Source organism: Larimichthys crocea, chromosome X (genome assembly GCF_000972845.2).
Source record: "Larimichthys crocea isolate SSNF chromosome X, L_crocea_2.0, whole genome shotgun sequence".
Classification (NCBI taxonomy): Eukaryota; Metazoa; Chordata; class Actinopteri; family Sciaenidae; genus Larimichthys; species Larimichthys crocea.
Window position 1 is genome coordinate 4715609 of NC_040020.1, and position 15440 is coordinate 4731048.

Here is a 15440-nt window from a genome sequence, read left to right on the forward strand (position 1 = left end):
TTTTGATTTAAACTTTCTGAACAAAGACAAATTAAATAAGAGCATTAAGTGTCATCTTTCAATGCTGAACAGCTTCTGAGTTTCTAATATCCGCTGCTATGGACATATTTCTAGTTCTAGTTATTTTATATTGCTATGTTGGCAGCAAATGTCGTGGAATCTGTTTTAGACAAAATAACCAGAAGGGATGGTCTTTTTTTATTTTACTAAATCCTGTAACTGATTCAACAATTTGATACAAAAATATGGATAAACAATTCTGCTCATTGATTTGGAACATTGCCTAAAATGATCTAATACAACCTGAGATAGGAGCTGCGCTGATAGAAAATGCAGAGCAAAAGTAAACCTGTTGGTTCCTTTTGATATATATTATCGTATGAGCAGAAACTACCACAGCAGGGAAGTTGTCAAGCCCAGACAATGAAAAAACAACACAATAAAACCTCTAGGGCTTTAAAAAAACCCAAATGATAACCATTCTACTTTAAAAAGTACTTTACTGTATCTGAATCATTTTCTATCTACTTGATACAAACGCTGAACACTCAACAGACCCAAAGTTTGGAGCATTGTGGTCTCGAGTACCCACATGACAAAAGCTGAAAGGACAAGTTGCTCTCTGGAGCATCATCTTCTGCGGCGGATAAAAGCTGCAGCTAATTGCACCGTCATAAGTGCCCCTTACATTTGCACCACTTCTGGAAAAAAAGTGGTTGACAATTAGCGTGGCACGCTGCATGTTACAAACCACTGTACAATAAGAATGCCAGGGAGCCATTAGGCAGCTGCACAGCTTCCTGTCATCTTCTAACTCGCTTGCTGTCTCCATTTAGTGATTCTCGTTATCTGCAACTGACAATTACTTGAAGTGAGTCAGAAATAAGGATGACAAGGGGTTGAGCTGAACGTTTTAAACAACCATCACAGATGCATTAGAGGAGAAGATGTGTGTTGCTGCTGTTTGTGATAACAGCCCAGTAGATTGTTGATAAAACGCAGTTCCTTTTAGTAGCCTAGATAATGCTACAAAGAACTGAAAGAAAGTTGCTTTCTTTGAATTATCCACTGACCCACACCTACGACTGACTTGTGATTGTGTAAGAAAAGACAAACAAAAGAGAAAGAAAGCAGTCAAAAAACACACAATAACCATCAGAAAAGTTGGACAGACACTGCCAAGATGGTGACAGAGATTTTTAAAAAAAGGAGAAAAGGCGTGATGACTCACTGCGCTGGCGTCCTGGTTGTCAGTGAGCTGCACCAGAGTCGGGCTGTGTTTCGACTTCCTGGCTTTGGGGGTCCGCTCAGCGTGACCACTCTGGCCTCCCTGTGTGTCGAAGCTGCTGCTCGTGTCCTCACCCACGCTGCTTGAACTGCTTGCACTGCTCGACGGGATGTTCTCCTTGTTAGTGTCGGCTCTAATGGATGAGGCTCTGTTTTTCAGACAGGAAAGAAAGCGGTGAGCGTGATCTGCCTTCCATCTCGCTCTTACTGTGGCATACTTTGGTCTGTCTTTATCAGCTTGACATTGAGTGAAACGCCTCAGGAAACAAAACACCAAGGTCATCCTGATACCTCATTTACTTATACCTTCTCCAGCAGCTAACGTGCTGTTGAGCTTTAGTGCTAATTCTACTTACTTTCTATTTACTGTCCACACTCTTATTGACATTTTCTGCTGTCTTTGGTCTAATGCACTCCTCTAATCCAGTGTGTTACTGATCTCTCAGACTCTACCAAGTCTCCATCAACAAGGATTAGGTTCTTTCTGCAATGACTCCAGTTGTTATGACTGTACTGCGTCTCAGCGGTTGAGCTTACCACACAGAACAAAACATTATGATTATGTTTACTGTTACCAAAACACCAACTGGAAGTAGTAGCTTTGCAGTGAGCCACTGAGGGTTTAGTAATGAATAGCATCTTGTTCTTTTCCAGTACAAGATGTGAAGACTCCAGTGTTTTTCACAGAGATTTACTTATATCAAGTGTCCTTATTGGCTGAAGAATTTTAACACATCTTGAGAGGTTCTATAAGTTACCTACCTCTGCGATTTCAGTCTAATAATTGATGATGATTGATGATGGTAAATTAGGTAGCCTATTTTTGTTGTTTACAATTCTACTGATGACATGTGAGCAATATATAAACATTAGAAAAGGTTGACCCATCAATCCCCCCTCCAGACCGGCAGGATACGCAGTTCAACAACACAATTACGAACAAAAAATGTGAAAATATTTTCGCCGTGCATCTCAGTGTTGCACCTAAAGACAACGTCATGATGAGGTCAGACTCATTGTACCTGTTTCTTTCTCTGTGTCTCTGGCCCTCCTCCTGTTGCTCTCTCTGGTGTCGACGTCTCTGTCGGGCAGTTGGTGTTACACTTGGAGATGGTGGACACGGGGTCAAGTGACTGTCTTCTGAAGTTGAACTTTGGTCCCCTAGAGGGTCAAAGAGGTGCTGCTCCACTGCTGAACGTATCGTCCTGTCCAGATAACTTAAGGACAAGACAAAAAAAAAAAGAAGAGAGAAGTTGATTAAGAAATTTTAAACTTTATGTTTCATAATAAGTAGAACAAATAAGTTAAAAGAACTAGCAATGCTACACTACGTTTCATGGCACTATGGTGACAGTAATAAATTCCACTTACTTTGCCACATCTGGTCTGCAGTGGACAGGAGAGAGGTGGTTACTGAGAGAAAAACAAGAGGGGAAGCAGGTGAGTTCACACTACAGAAACAGGTGGTCACAACAGATCACTGAGCAACGCTGAAAGTCTCCTGGGCTCTGGTTCTGGGCCTAGGTGACCAAGGCATCTAGTGTGCATGAGTGAGTGTTAACTTCAGCTGTGTTCAGAGCATAAGTAGGTCCTCTGAGAGCAAAGAGGCCGGCTTCTATGACTACCAGTAAGCCCAACAGTAGAGTATGTGTAGTCTGTATATCAGTGGGTGCTCTCCATATTTCTCTGTGGCTTCATCTATATCTGTTGTTGGTGTTGGTGTCCCCATGATATAACTTCTGCTATGATTTGGCAATATATACATAAAACTGAATTAAATCTAATTTGATCAAAAGCCACAAAGGCATGTAATCTGCAGGAAGGCAGTAACGAACAAATGATAGGTGGTAAACCAGTGCTGATAGATCTACATATACCTACAGTTTGGTATGTTATTGAAGGTGCATCTAGATAGATACTTTCTTGATTCTATTCTTCATTCCCCAACAGGCCCCTATAGCCTTCATCACCTAAATAGATGTCATGTATACTTTTCCTGGAGTACGGCTACCTCACCATGTATAGGGGTGACCTGAAAAAGCTTCCATAAACAGTGGTGTTGACAGTAATAGCACGGCTTGGCAGAGGCCCCATAGGGTGCACTGATAAAAGGAGAGATAATAATGGAGTGACGGTGTGAAGGTGACTGTCGTGAACCTGTATACAAAATGGACTGATATTATATAACTGTAAGCGGGGATAGTAAACCAGATGAAAAGGTGGCTATCGTGTGAACTAGATTATCGAGTAAGTCGTCATTGTAAATGTGGTTCTTTTTATTGTTAGTTTTAACACCTGAGCTCATGACTAACAATATTTTTATCATGTGAAGACTAAACAGATCTTTCACTTTTATTTCAGACAGCTGGAAAGTAAAGAGGACAGACAGAATAGTGAAAGTTGTGTCAGCTAAAGCTCACAGGTGCTCCAGAGGCAGCGGACCAAACCACTCATTTATCTCTGTGCACAGCAGGAAAAAGTTTAGCCAACTACCTAATAATAGACCTGGCACTGCATGCAATAGGTTAAAGCAACAGAAAATGGTTTAATGGATTACTAATGTTGACTTAACCTTAGACTTTAACACCTGTAAATGTCAGAGGCATGAACTTATGAAGTGTAGTGGACACATTAAGGCTTGAAAAATGACAGAAGTTTCTAGTTCTGTCTTTCGAAGATGCTGCAGTTTGTTCTTGACATGAAGGTGATGAGAGGATCGGTTATATAACTGGAATATGTGCCAGGAGTAGATGGTTATCATACAAAGCAAGCGTACTGTGACCTATGGTACAATTTTAGCACTGATAGTGTAACAGTTTAAGACAGTGGTTCACAAACTGATTGGCTTGTTACCCCTTAAAACACAGCACAGTCCACCTGTGACTTCTTATTACAGGTTATGACTTTAGTGTGGAGTATTATAAGCAACCAAGAATGAACTTCTTAATTCAAAGGAAGCCAGAAATTACAGAAAAGAGAGTGAAAAAATATAGACGATTCTTAAACTGTTGTTTTTATTGTCTTAAAATCATCTTATGACCCTTCAGATTTATCTTGGGACCCTACAGAAGAATTAGTGTCCTTGTTTGGAACGCTTGTCCAAGTATATTGAGAACTACTGACAACCTGAGTAAAATTCTTTGTATATGTCCACATAATTCATTGATTCTGATGAAAATATCAAAAGCAAATTGATTCATTTGACCATTTTTGTGTGTTTCTAGACACTGTATAGATACTAGATTTGGGGATTAAAGTTCTCAGTAGACTAGACAGTAGAAAGTCTTACAAAAACTCCCTATATGGTGTTCTGGACTGTAGCGCATCTAATATCTGTAATATGAAATCAAGTTACTTATATATATCAGCCGGTATCAAATTAAGCTGGTAATGAAATAAACAGCTGAGCGCAACTGCATAAAGGTTGTAATTAAATATCTTGTGGCAGCTATCATCGTCCCAAATAGACTTTCAGGTTGGCACAGTATAGATAAAGCGCGGCTGTTTGGCCAGCGAAAGTAACTGGCTAGAAACACCACTTTCATTTTATGTTAAAAATGCAACAGTATGAAACCAGTCAGGTATGAGACATGATTGTTGCGGGGTGTGTAATGATGACAGTCTGAGTTATGAACTACTGGCCAAAAAGAAACTGTCTGGCAAGAGGGATTAATCATTGCGTCAGAAACATAACAGAAATATCACCACCAGAATATGAATGAGCCATGCCAACAAGCCTTTTTAAACACATATATCTATAAATACAAAATGATACCACTAACCCCAGTGAAATGTTTGATTGGGAACCAATCAGCTAGCGTAACACAATGATTGTGTAATTTCATTACCCTGTTGTAAAAGCTTTATGCCAGCTATAAAGACCTTTAGAGACACTCCCTGCCTTTCTATTATGACACAACAGTGACATGGAAACAAACTTGCTACTGTTTGTTTAAATTATAAGAATAGCTATGGACCAACTTGAAGAGGGATACAAAGAAGTTGTATAAATTGATTGGTCAAGGTCTGCTCCAGTCAGTCCAGAGCAAACATTAACATGGATTTAAGTTTACACAGCACAAATAACATACACAAGGCAAGGGTATTTGTATAATACCTGTGCTGTAGTGCTTTAGCATGTTGACGTCGAACAGAAAACAAGAGGCCCAAGAAAAGCGCCTTGGGGAACTCCACGTAATTTTTGTATGCTCATGTAATTATAAATTAACCCAAAAGAAAACACTGAAGACAATTGTTTAGGTCCAAGAAGGTGTTAAGATGTTGAAAGAAGCCATTTTAATGATTTTGTTTGATGATGATGTTTGCTTATTCATTGGTAAGTTGTGTAATTGTTCATTTTTCAGGGTAAAGTAGAGAAATGTTGACTACATGTATTTGCAGACGGTCTGATGCCATGCAGTTGAAAATATTTTTGAAATGAAGGGAGAATGTCAAGGCAGCATACGAAGGACTGTTGCACATTTTCTTCTGAGATATTTTAGATTTTGTTGTGGTAATTAAATTAATTGGATTCTAGAACAATACTTCTGTTCTTTTATCCACTGTACCTTGGTACAGCCTAATAAGGCAAAGTTTTGGTGACCTTGTTGGTCATATCAATCTCGTCAGCCTGGCTAGGAGAGCTCTTTTTGTCGTCTTTGTTAATCAGCAAGGTTGGTGTTACAGAATGTACTTGATTGGGATGAAGGCAGACGACAGGGCAGAGACTGGAGATGAATTTGATGCCAGCAGTAACCGGTGCTTCTAATTTGTCAGTGAATTCCAAAAGAGTGAGTGAAGGGAGGAGGAATTAGAAGACTGATCCATGAGCTGGTTGTCAACACGCTGACATTGAGGCAGTGATGTTTTGTCTTAATGATGCAGATATAATATCTATATATATCTTGAGTGTGGCAATCTTCTCTAACAATTTATGACGCTAGAGATGGGGGAAACAGCTAACCTGGCTTTATCCAAAGGTAACAAAATCTAAATTTGTGTTTTTAACCAGGGGTTATGTGATGGACTATTTCTCTCCAGGAGTCCAGGAATGCACTCAGCCAAGAAACAGTCTGACCCCTGTAAAACCAAAAATTAATTTTGTATGTTTTGTACATTGTAAACATATGGGATAATGGGATTAATAAACAAATATGGGGCTGGTACCAATCTTCTCAGGAAAGATTCTTTCTTCGTACGAAATTGAATATTAAGAATAAATAAATTAATATGTTGAATGATTCATTTAAAGATATATGATGGATCTGTTCAATTCTTGACAGACTCAAAACACTTAATTGAGTGACCATTTACAAGTCATCAGCTGGTTTTGAGTTTGTTGGTGTCTGTAGGATTTACTGAACTGTTAAGTCAGGTCTGTAATGAAATGATAGGTCTGGGTTTAGTTGTACAGTTGTGCTATGTTGTTTTACTGGGTGTGAATTCAAAAAAACAGCAGTGCAAGCCTTGTTGTCTTTACAAGAGCTTAAAGTTTCCTTTAGATGATTGCTTCATTCAGGACCTTTTAACTAAGGAAACTGCATCGCAAATACTAGTGAGTACAAAATTATATGTTTCTGTAGTTAGCGTCTGTGTTGGTGTCTCAAAGTCAAGTGTTTTTTAAGGCATAAAACGCAAGGAGGAACTCCAAAGCTTCCACAGCAGAGGCTTATACCAGTTAAATCCCCTGCATTGTGTACCCAAGGGCATCCATTCAGGTAATCCAGTATTACACCACAGTCAGATATTAGCCAGAACCTTTTGAGTCTTTGGTCAACACACACATAAGAAATTATTTTGATCTATGATCCATGACTGGGCTGAGGTTATGCTCCTATGTGGCAGCCTGAGTGTTTCTGTATGTGAAGGAATGCACATAGACTTCAGCAGAGAGAGGAAGTCTGTATGTTAAGTGTCTGCGCATGTGACAAAGTACAAGTAGGCCATGGAGTTAGTCATTGATGAGCGAAAGCAGTTAGAAAGTATCTTAGTCATTCAGAGTCACCGGAGCATGACAGACTAGGATGTCTTATGATTTCATTGTCATGTCAATGTCATTGATCAAATTTTATCAGTTCATTGATTAAAAGAGACCAAGACACCAAATTCATGAATTATTATTTTGCCAAAACAACGGCCCAAAGCTCTTTTTCTTAAGTGTAGCATGGCTCCATGAATGGTGATGCTCATCTGTTAATCTGTCCAGCACTTTGGTCCAGCCTTGCTAACAGATAAATCATATTAACAATTAATCATTTTTTGAATACTGATAGCAGAATTAGGAAGAGATAACAAGATCATGAATGAAACATGAAGAAATACCTGTCAGGCCTATCAAGCTTACCTGTGGTCGATCAAGAGAAAAGTTGGTGTACATAAAAGTACAATAAAAATATTCAGGACGTGGAATACAAGGTTACTGTATGCATTTATACCATATACAGACATAAGCCAGCCTGGTGTCTGAGTGTGCATGAGTCATGGGAGATTTATTGGTACTTCATGTGACTTGCAATTGTGTGTAGTAAAATGTCATCTGCTGAGTGCAGAGATTATGTAATGAATACAAAGGGATTACACATCCCATACTACAGTAATACTGTGTTATATACTACACACACAGTACATAGCTGACTCAATGTTGGATTAGTACAAAAGTCTGTTTATGTGTATTAGTAGTGACAATCTACATGTTGTTACCTGTGCTTCTGCAACAGCAAGATTTTTATTACACAATAAACATTTTAGAACACTTCAATGTTCAAGCTTCAATGTCAAATTTCTTTTATATGAAACGATGCAATCAAAGTTTTATCTGTCCCTGATCTTAGTTACTCTGCCAATTATGCTGCAAAGCTTTTTGTCCTCTGTCTATTCACTTCTTTTTGATGAAAAGAAATAAAGAAGCTTCATCACACAAACAGCCGCCGTGGAGCCATATATCAGCATAACAACACTCCAAAATGTGCCAACTGCAAATGACTAAGTGAAGAAGTAGCTGTTAACACTGACTGGGCAAGCTGCTTAGTTTTGAAAGCCTTAGGTCAACATCCACTGAAAGCAAACTGGGAAACAATAACACACAGTTTATTGATGATTAACAGGCATTTGTCAGGAGGGTGTGGTGAGGTTGTAATAAAATGTTATCACTTGCACGTGCAAAAACATTTTGCTTTTCTTCACTATTTTTGATTAAAACAATGATCGAAATAGTTTCAGTTATTATTCTGTTAAATAATCTTAACAATCGCATCACCCTGAAGCACAGCGTCTACACCCGGACGTGTCTTTTCCTGAAGTGGTGTGTCTGTAACATGTGATGTGGCTGCCTCCGCCACAATAACCAAACAGTGGTGAGCAAACTGTTGCATGTGCACACTGCCCTGTTTTCCCTCTAACTGGTGGTTCTATTGTTTTCCGATGATAATGCACTAAGGCAGCACACAACCACTTCCCCCAACACACCTCCACTTCAAAACAACATGCTGTCACCCAGTTCTGCACGCTTTCTAATGCAAAGAGAGAGTGGAGGCCTACCTCATATAGAAAGGAGATATTGGCCTCTCTTCTTCTTGGGAGCTGAAAAATGAAAACAAACATATATAATTGATTGCAGGATGTGGTCATGAAGTGCTGTGGCTTAAAAACATTAAGCCCCCCTTCCCGCCCCCCTCTCATCACTACATGTCACTGGGGCTGAAAATAGGAGCATAAGGCTGGCTTTTGTCTGCAGAATAATAGCCTTGCAGTGCTACAGATCAGTGGCTTTGTGGAACTTGTCTCTGGTAATTATTATGAACCGAGAGAGAAAAATGGGTGCTGCTCTAGAATATAGGCAGGCTGCTGCTGCCACTGGACGTACGCCAACAACACATGATGAAATTATGCAACGATAAGAGGAACTCTGTATTGGTACTGAATGTTGAGGTTGCTTAACATTTTCATATCCTGGCAAAGGCTGAAAATTTCATAATAACCTAGTCTTGTTTGCCTAAGCAGAGCTGAGAGCCGTATTGTTGTCTTTAAAGTCAAAGCAGGAAGAAAAACACTGCTACCGAAGCTTAACTGTTACACAATGTAACACATAGATAAGTGTTAAATAAAAGCTGCCCTTTTGCATGTTTCTCATTCAATATAAGTATTTTATAATAAATAATAATTAATGTCTCATGTTAAATGTGTTTATAACTGCAAATCAACCAGATTGTAAATTATAAAATATATTATTGAATATGTTGAGTACAGGGTGACAATTCATCATTTTGGGACTTTATTTGGACATTCACCTGTGGCAAGCAGATACTTGTTGGGACAACATGAGCTTTGTCAGTGTTCTCACTTTACAAATATGCACTAGGACTCGAACAAAAGGTCGGGTAAAAAACAATGTTGACAGACCAGGTACAGGAGATGCAGACAATGTCAATTCCACACATTTGACACTTCAACTGCTCAAGAAGAAGTTTGACTGGTTTATTCTCCAAAACAGTTTCACTGAATGTTTCAGTACAAGTATGCTGAATATTTTGTTCATAAATAAAGATTCAACAGTTATTGAGTCCATGGACTGAAAAATACCCAGCAGCTATTTTGATAATTTATTGATTATCTGTCTAAAATCAAAGATGCCAAACACCCTTGTTTCGCCTTGTTATTTTGAATATTTGCTGCTTTTCGACATTTTGTTTGTTGGGTTTTGGCCTGTTGGTCGACTTTCAGATATTTTTATCAAGTAAATAATTGGCAGATTGTTTAATAAAGAAAACTATCTGTTGCAGCCCCATCTTCTAGATAAATATGATATATAAATATTTCAAGCAAGATTTGTTTCTGTTCAAAGTTTCCTGTACTTTACGCTGTACAGCTCAGCAGAGGCCAAAATCAGCAGTCACGCTATATTGTTGATTGATAAAGTAGCACAAATATTCAGTTTTGCTTGATGTGTTGAAGAGAAACAGAAAATAAACAAAATTAAACTGAGACTATTTCTACTATGACATAACTTTTCCTACTGAACCAATACACTCTCAGTCTGATCGTAGGTTGTAAACATGTCGAGTCTCAGATGTTCTAAAACAGAGTTGTTTTTGACCAATTTGGTGAATGTTCTCTGATGTGTTTTGGTACGTGACGTGCCTTCATGTGGTTTACTGTAAGGGGCAGGCATGCCGAGGGGAGGGAAACCACATTGGCCCTTTGGGACGCACCTCAACAAGTTCAAAACAAAGGATTTAAGTTTCAATGCAGGCAGGAATGAAAATGGGCCAGAGTTCGTTGAACTTTCTTCTTGAATGACACAATGTACATGAAACGAGTTCCTTGATACAGGTGTAACACAAACACTTCCAAATTCTTTCGGAGCCTCAGGGGTGAATGAATTTCTTCCCCACACTCATGTTCTTAACTGGTGTTACACAGTCTGGCATGCGTATTAAAATAATGTGTGCTGTCACTGCCGCCGTGAATTGCAAAAGCGGAAATCCTGCTTACCCACTACCTTACTGAGGGGATAACGAGAAGCTTTGGAAGGGGTACTCGGAAAGGGCCTGATCCGTCCGGGGAGAATGGAAAACTACCAATGGCAAGTTGTTAAATCTGGACATGCTCCACTTTTTCAACATTTTAAAAACGTGTAGACAAAGCCAGTCTGGCTTAATGGATGCTGGTCTTCCAGAAAGTTTTGGCAGGGTCCCTCTCCTCCTCACACCCTGACCCGTCTTAGTTTTTTTCAAAATCCCTCTACAACACGCAACAACACTCACTGTAGTGTAATTAAATAAAGGTCTAAGTTCTTATTAAATCTCAGATAATAATAATTTGGAGATTTTGGCTTAATGCTGTCGATTACAGTTGTGATTAATTGTAAAATGAAGCTATTCTTTGGCTGGTAATGCAAAACAAAAAGTGAAAAACAGTTTGGCGAGGGAAGAAAGGCATCGACTCTATAATGAAATTCTTTTTCTGTAATTTACTGCACATTAATAAAGAGCCAAGGAGGATTTGGGAACTATGTAGCCAGAGTCCTCTTGTGCTCAGTCTCCAGTCCAATCAGGACCCCCAAGACATCGGCTTTTTCGGCGGGTGCTGGACATTCTTAGAATAACTCAGTGGACAAAATGTGTGTTGGTCATGACCTAAAGCATTTGTTGGATAAGTCTGGCTAAGCTATGCTTGGTATATGCTCATTCCAGCATAGAAAATGGTGTTAAAGCAGAACAGAGCCATCGTGCTTCAAGTTTTTTTAACAGAGGCACAGACAGACCAGCGGACGAATGTAACTATTTTCAGATTAAATATGACAGGCTTCGGTTCTCACACGCATCATGTTTGCTTTTAACTGACAATCAAACAATCAATCAATGACAATCAAACTGACACATTAAAACAACACATTTCATTAACATAACAGTGGCTAAAACATAGACATAGTGTAATAGTGTAATATTTTCATATGAATTAATCTATTTGCTTTTTGTCTTGAATTGTCGGAAAATACTGAAATTTGCGTATCACAATTTCTCCAGCCCTAAGTGACCTTTTCACATCTATCCAAGTCACATTTACGAAGAGAGAACCAGTGAATTGTTGGTGTAGATGATTTTGACTACTGACTTGGTACGCCTGCAGTCATCCTGCAGTCGGATACTTGCCTTGATCCAACTATCTAGACAGGTATCTGACTTATGCGTTAGGAACTTAAACATAAAACTAAGTATCTCAAACCTCAGCGAGGCTTCAGCTTTCCCGACTGGTGGGGATTCTCAGGCATGAGAGGAAGCCTCTTGGATGAACTGTGAATAACTTCAAGAATAAAACAGCAACTCTAGTTGACCTAGTACTTCTGAATATCATGTGACCGACTCTTCATAGACCTAAAATTTAATTTAAGTATCTAGACGTATAATGAGGGGCCTCTGTCTTGTATGAGATTTTGAAAAAAGGCTCAAACTTCAAAAGTGCAAGAGAACCAGTTTGATCCAGCCAGCACGTTCTTGCTGGATATATGTGCTGTCAGGCTTTCAGGCTTGACGGATGAGACTTCCTGAGAGGTGGCCAACAATACGGTTATACCAACAGGGAACCTGTACTCACACCACACTGCAACGTTCCTCACTCCCACCTATTTCCAATGGGCTTCTAAGAAACCCAATGATTACATCACAAGATTCAGTGAACCATGGCAACCCCACACAAAAGCCAGTATGCATCCCCTACGTGCAACTACGCAATGCTGAGAGCATAATAAGTTCACATGACGCTGCTATGTTGGCTCATGTGCCCTGTGTGGTGAATGAGGCCGGTGTCATATTTCAGATACAGGTGAGACCATTCTGGTATATAAAATTACTAGATTCAAGTATTTGATAAAGAGGAGGCATGGTGTTATGTTAAAGATGTTAAACATGGTCAGACACAGCAGAGGTCAAAACGAGGATACAAGAAGATCTATAAGTGGAGACACCAATATGAAACCTTGAGGATGATGTTTTGAGTGGGTGCTGAAGTGAGCGGGGTGAATAAGGGCAAGGGTAGTTCCTAGAATGAACGGTGTGATGTGCCATATCTAATACACATGCCATCAGGTAAATAAATAAATAAATAAAAATTTTAACACCAAAAATATGTAAACATAACTCCTAAACTCTGAATTTCATATTTCAAACGCTACAAAAATCTAAAAAATAATAATAATAAGATTTTAAATTACATCTAAAAGTAGTTTCTTTATTTGGTATGTCACATGTTTAGACCATTTGGCTGAATTGGCTCCTGAAGGTGCTGCACACATACAGTAGCAGTGCTGACACAGTCTGACACATACCTATGGAAAGTGAGAGCAAGCTGACAAGCCGGCATGAGAGCAGCTACAGATATGAAAACACAGATGAATCCACTGATGGAAAATTATCATATATTTGTTATTTGTTTTTATGTGTCAAAATCGTAGCTACTTAAAACTTACTCAAACTCATAAACATTTTTGTAGATTTAATAGCTCCAGTACTTTTAATTTATCAACACTACGAGTGAGTACCAAAAGCCTTCTTGTACTGAAGATGTCTTTTTGTTTTTTTGCAAACTGCAGGTGTCCATTCGTGAATACCAGCGAGTCCAGACTGATGACGCACATCGCTGGAGTTCCCCGTCACGCTGCCCTTATATCTGTCACCTAATGCAACCTGACAAGGAGAGTTTAAGGGTGTGGGGGAAATCTAGAAGATTTACTGATACCCTGACATGGTGAGGAAAGCTCTTACCACCTTGGAAGTATTACATTTGCAACTTCATGTGGACATGAACATCTGTTCCATTAGGAGCGATGATTGGCCTAGTTGATTTAACAAATGTTAAGTTACACATGTAATACATATTCATAATTCATTATCTAAAATATACTTTTTGAAATTGTTTGGATGTACTTTTTATTGCCAACTATATGTTATACAAATCATATTTAATTTCTATGATTTTTGAAATATGTAAAAGTGCAGTGATATTCAGTTCATAGGTATGCGTGAGAGCAGTCCACTCTGCGTGTGTCGTACTAAACTCTCATGTAATGTGTTAATGGATCTGGTGCTGACACAGTTTGCAACTCTGATTAATGTCATACTAAAGGTCACCGGTGTGTTCGACAAGCTGTTGTAAAAGCCAAAACAGCATCATCACTTCTCATCTTAGCGCTTTAACATCACACATATGACATTTAATGCTTTGGCTCACATAATATTTAGTAGTTTTAGTCAGTTCCAAATTCCACATGCGGCCTATTGTCAGTGAAGTAGTGAAGCTGAATAAGAAACATCACAGAAAAAGCGGATAAAGTGGATTTGGGGTGTGTGAGACAGGGTTTTTTAGTGAGATTTTTAAGCTTAACAGTGCAGGTGTGATCACAGCCGAGGTTAATGCTAGTCTAAGCCCCTTGGTCAAAGCAGGAAAGAGCCCCAACAACAGACACAGCTGTAGACTTGCTATTCCAGGACCGAGGACACTCGATACCAAGTGGTTCCAGTTTCAGCTTCTTATAATAGGCTTGTTTGCATGCCAAAGGCACATTGCCACGAGGCCTGGGCTTTAGATCCCTGATCGCTGTCGAACACTCAGGATTCTTCAGCCTCTCCATCCGCTGATAGCACATCACTTATGCAAACTGTGGTCATAACCTATTTAACGCTGCTAGAATCCCACCAAGAGTTTGACATCACGAGAAATAGTTTAGTTAAATAGTTAAGTAGGTGGTCGTAGTTTTGTTTTGTGTTATATGACCCTTGCTTTACAGCAGCCATAAAGGATCATGCTTACAGATAAGACTGTGATCATAATGACATCATAAACTTGCAGGAGTAACTGAGTTTATTATTTATCATAGTACGTGGATTCAGTTTCTGCTTTCTGCTTTTGTTGATAGGCTTAAGATATTTATCTGAAAAAACGGTTTTAGAATAATAATAAAAAAGCACAATGTGCACATGAAGCACTATAAATTAAAGTATTTTATTTACAGTGATGCAACTTACAAAATGCTGCCTAAAAATGTCAATTTGTCTCTGCTAACACCTTTGATTAACACACATCTAAAAAAAATATCAGTTTGTATCTGTAATTTTCTTGGACACACTAACCTGCTGAGGGCCTCCATGCTGCCAGAAGGGCTGACATCGAGGTGGCTCAGTTGCGAGGCAGTGTCTGAGGTATCTTGGCGATCCAGCGGAATGGGAGCTGTCTCCATCGCCTCTGGACTGGGGCTCCTCAGCTCGGAGGTCAGGGGCAAAATTATTGGTATGGACAGGGGCCTTGCATTGGGCAACTTTTCAGAACGACATGGCCGAGGCTGAGGAAGAACTTGAGTCATGCTGTCACTCTTCCCTTTCCTCACCTGTTTTCCACAGAGAGAGAGAGAGAGAGAGAGGGGGAGAGAGAAAGAGAGAGAAAGAGAAAGAGATGCCAACAACAGGTGAGTCTCGTGATGGGAAATACGAGACAAGCACAGGAGGTAAATGATACACAACTGCTAACATTACTGCAGAATAAAGCAAGCTCATCATGCAATCACACAGAAAGAGTGGGCGAGAAAGAGAGACACACCGGAGCTTTCAACCTTTGCTCAGGTCACTATAAAACATGCTTTCGAAGATCTCCTGAGGTGAACCAGA

The 15440-nt window shown here is 39.3% G+C and overlaps 1 protein-coding gene across 4 annotated transcripts in view; it reads right to left on the minus strand.

Moving 5' to 3' along the window:
• Positions 1 to 15440, minus strand: part of fam13a (family with sequence similarity 13 member A) — a 52312-nt gene that overhangs the window by 17395 nt on the left and 19477 nt on the right. For 3 of the 4 annotated variants that reach the window (XM_027283075.1, XM_027283077.1, XM_027283078.1), the window contains exons 8-12: positions 14910 to 15163; positions 8824 to 8865; positions 2659 to 2700; positions 2310 to 2504; positions 1232 to 1436 (exon numbers count right to left, since the gene is read on the minus strand). In XM_027283075.1, coding sequence (XP_027138876.1) covers positions 1232 to 1436; positions 2310 to 2504; positions 2659 to 2700; positions 8824 to 8865; positions 14910 to 15163 — 738 coding nt within the window. The remainder of the gene's footprint in view (positions 1 to 1231; positions 1437 to 2309; positions 2505 to 2658; positions 2701 to 8823; positions 8866 to 14909; positions 15164 to 15440) is intronic. The other variant, XM_027283076.1, reaches the window with a different exon arrangement.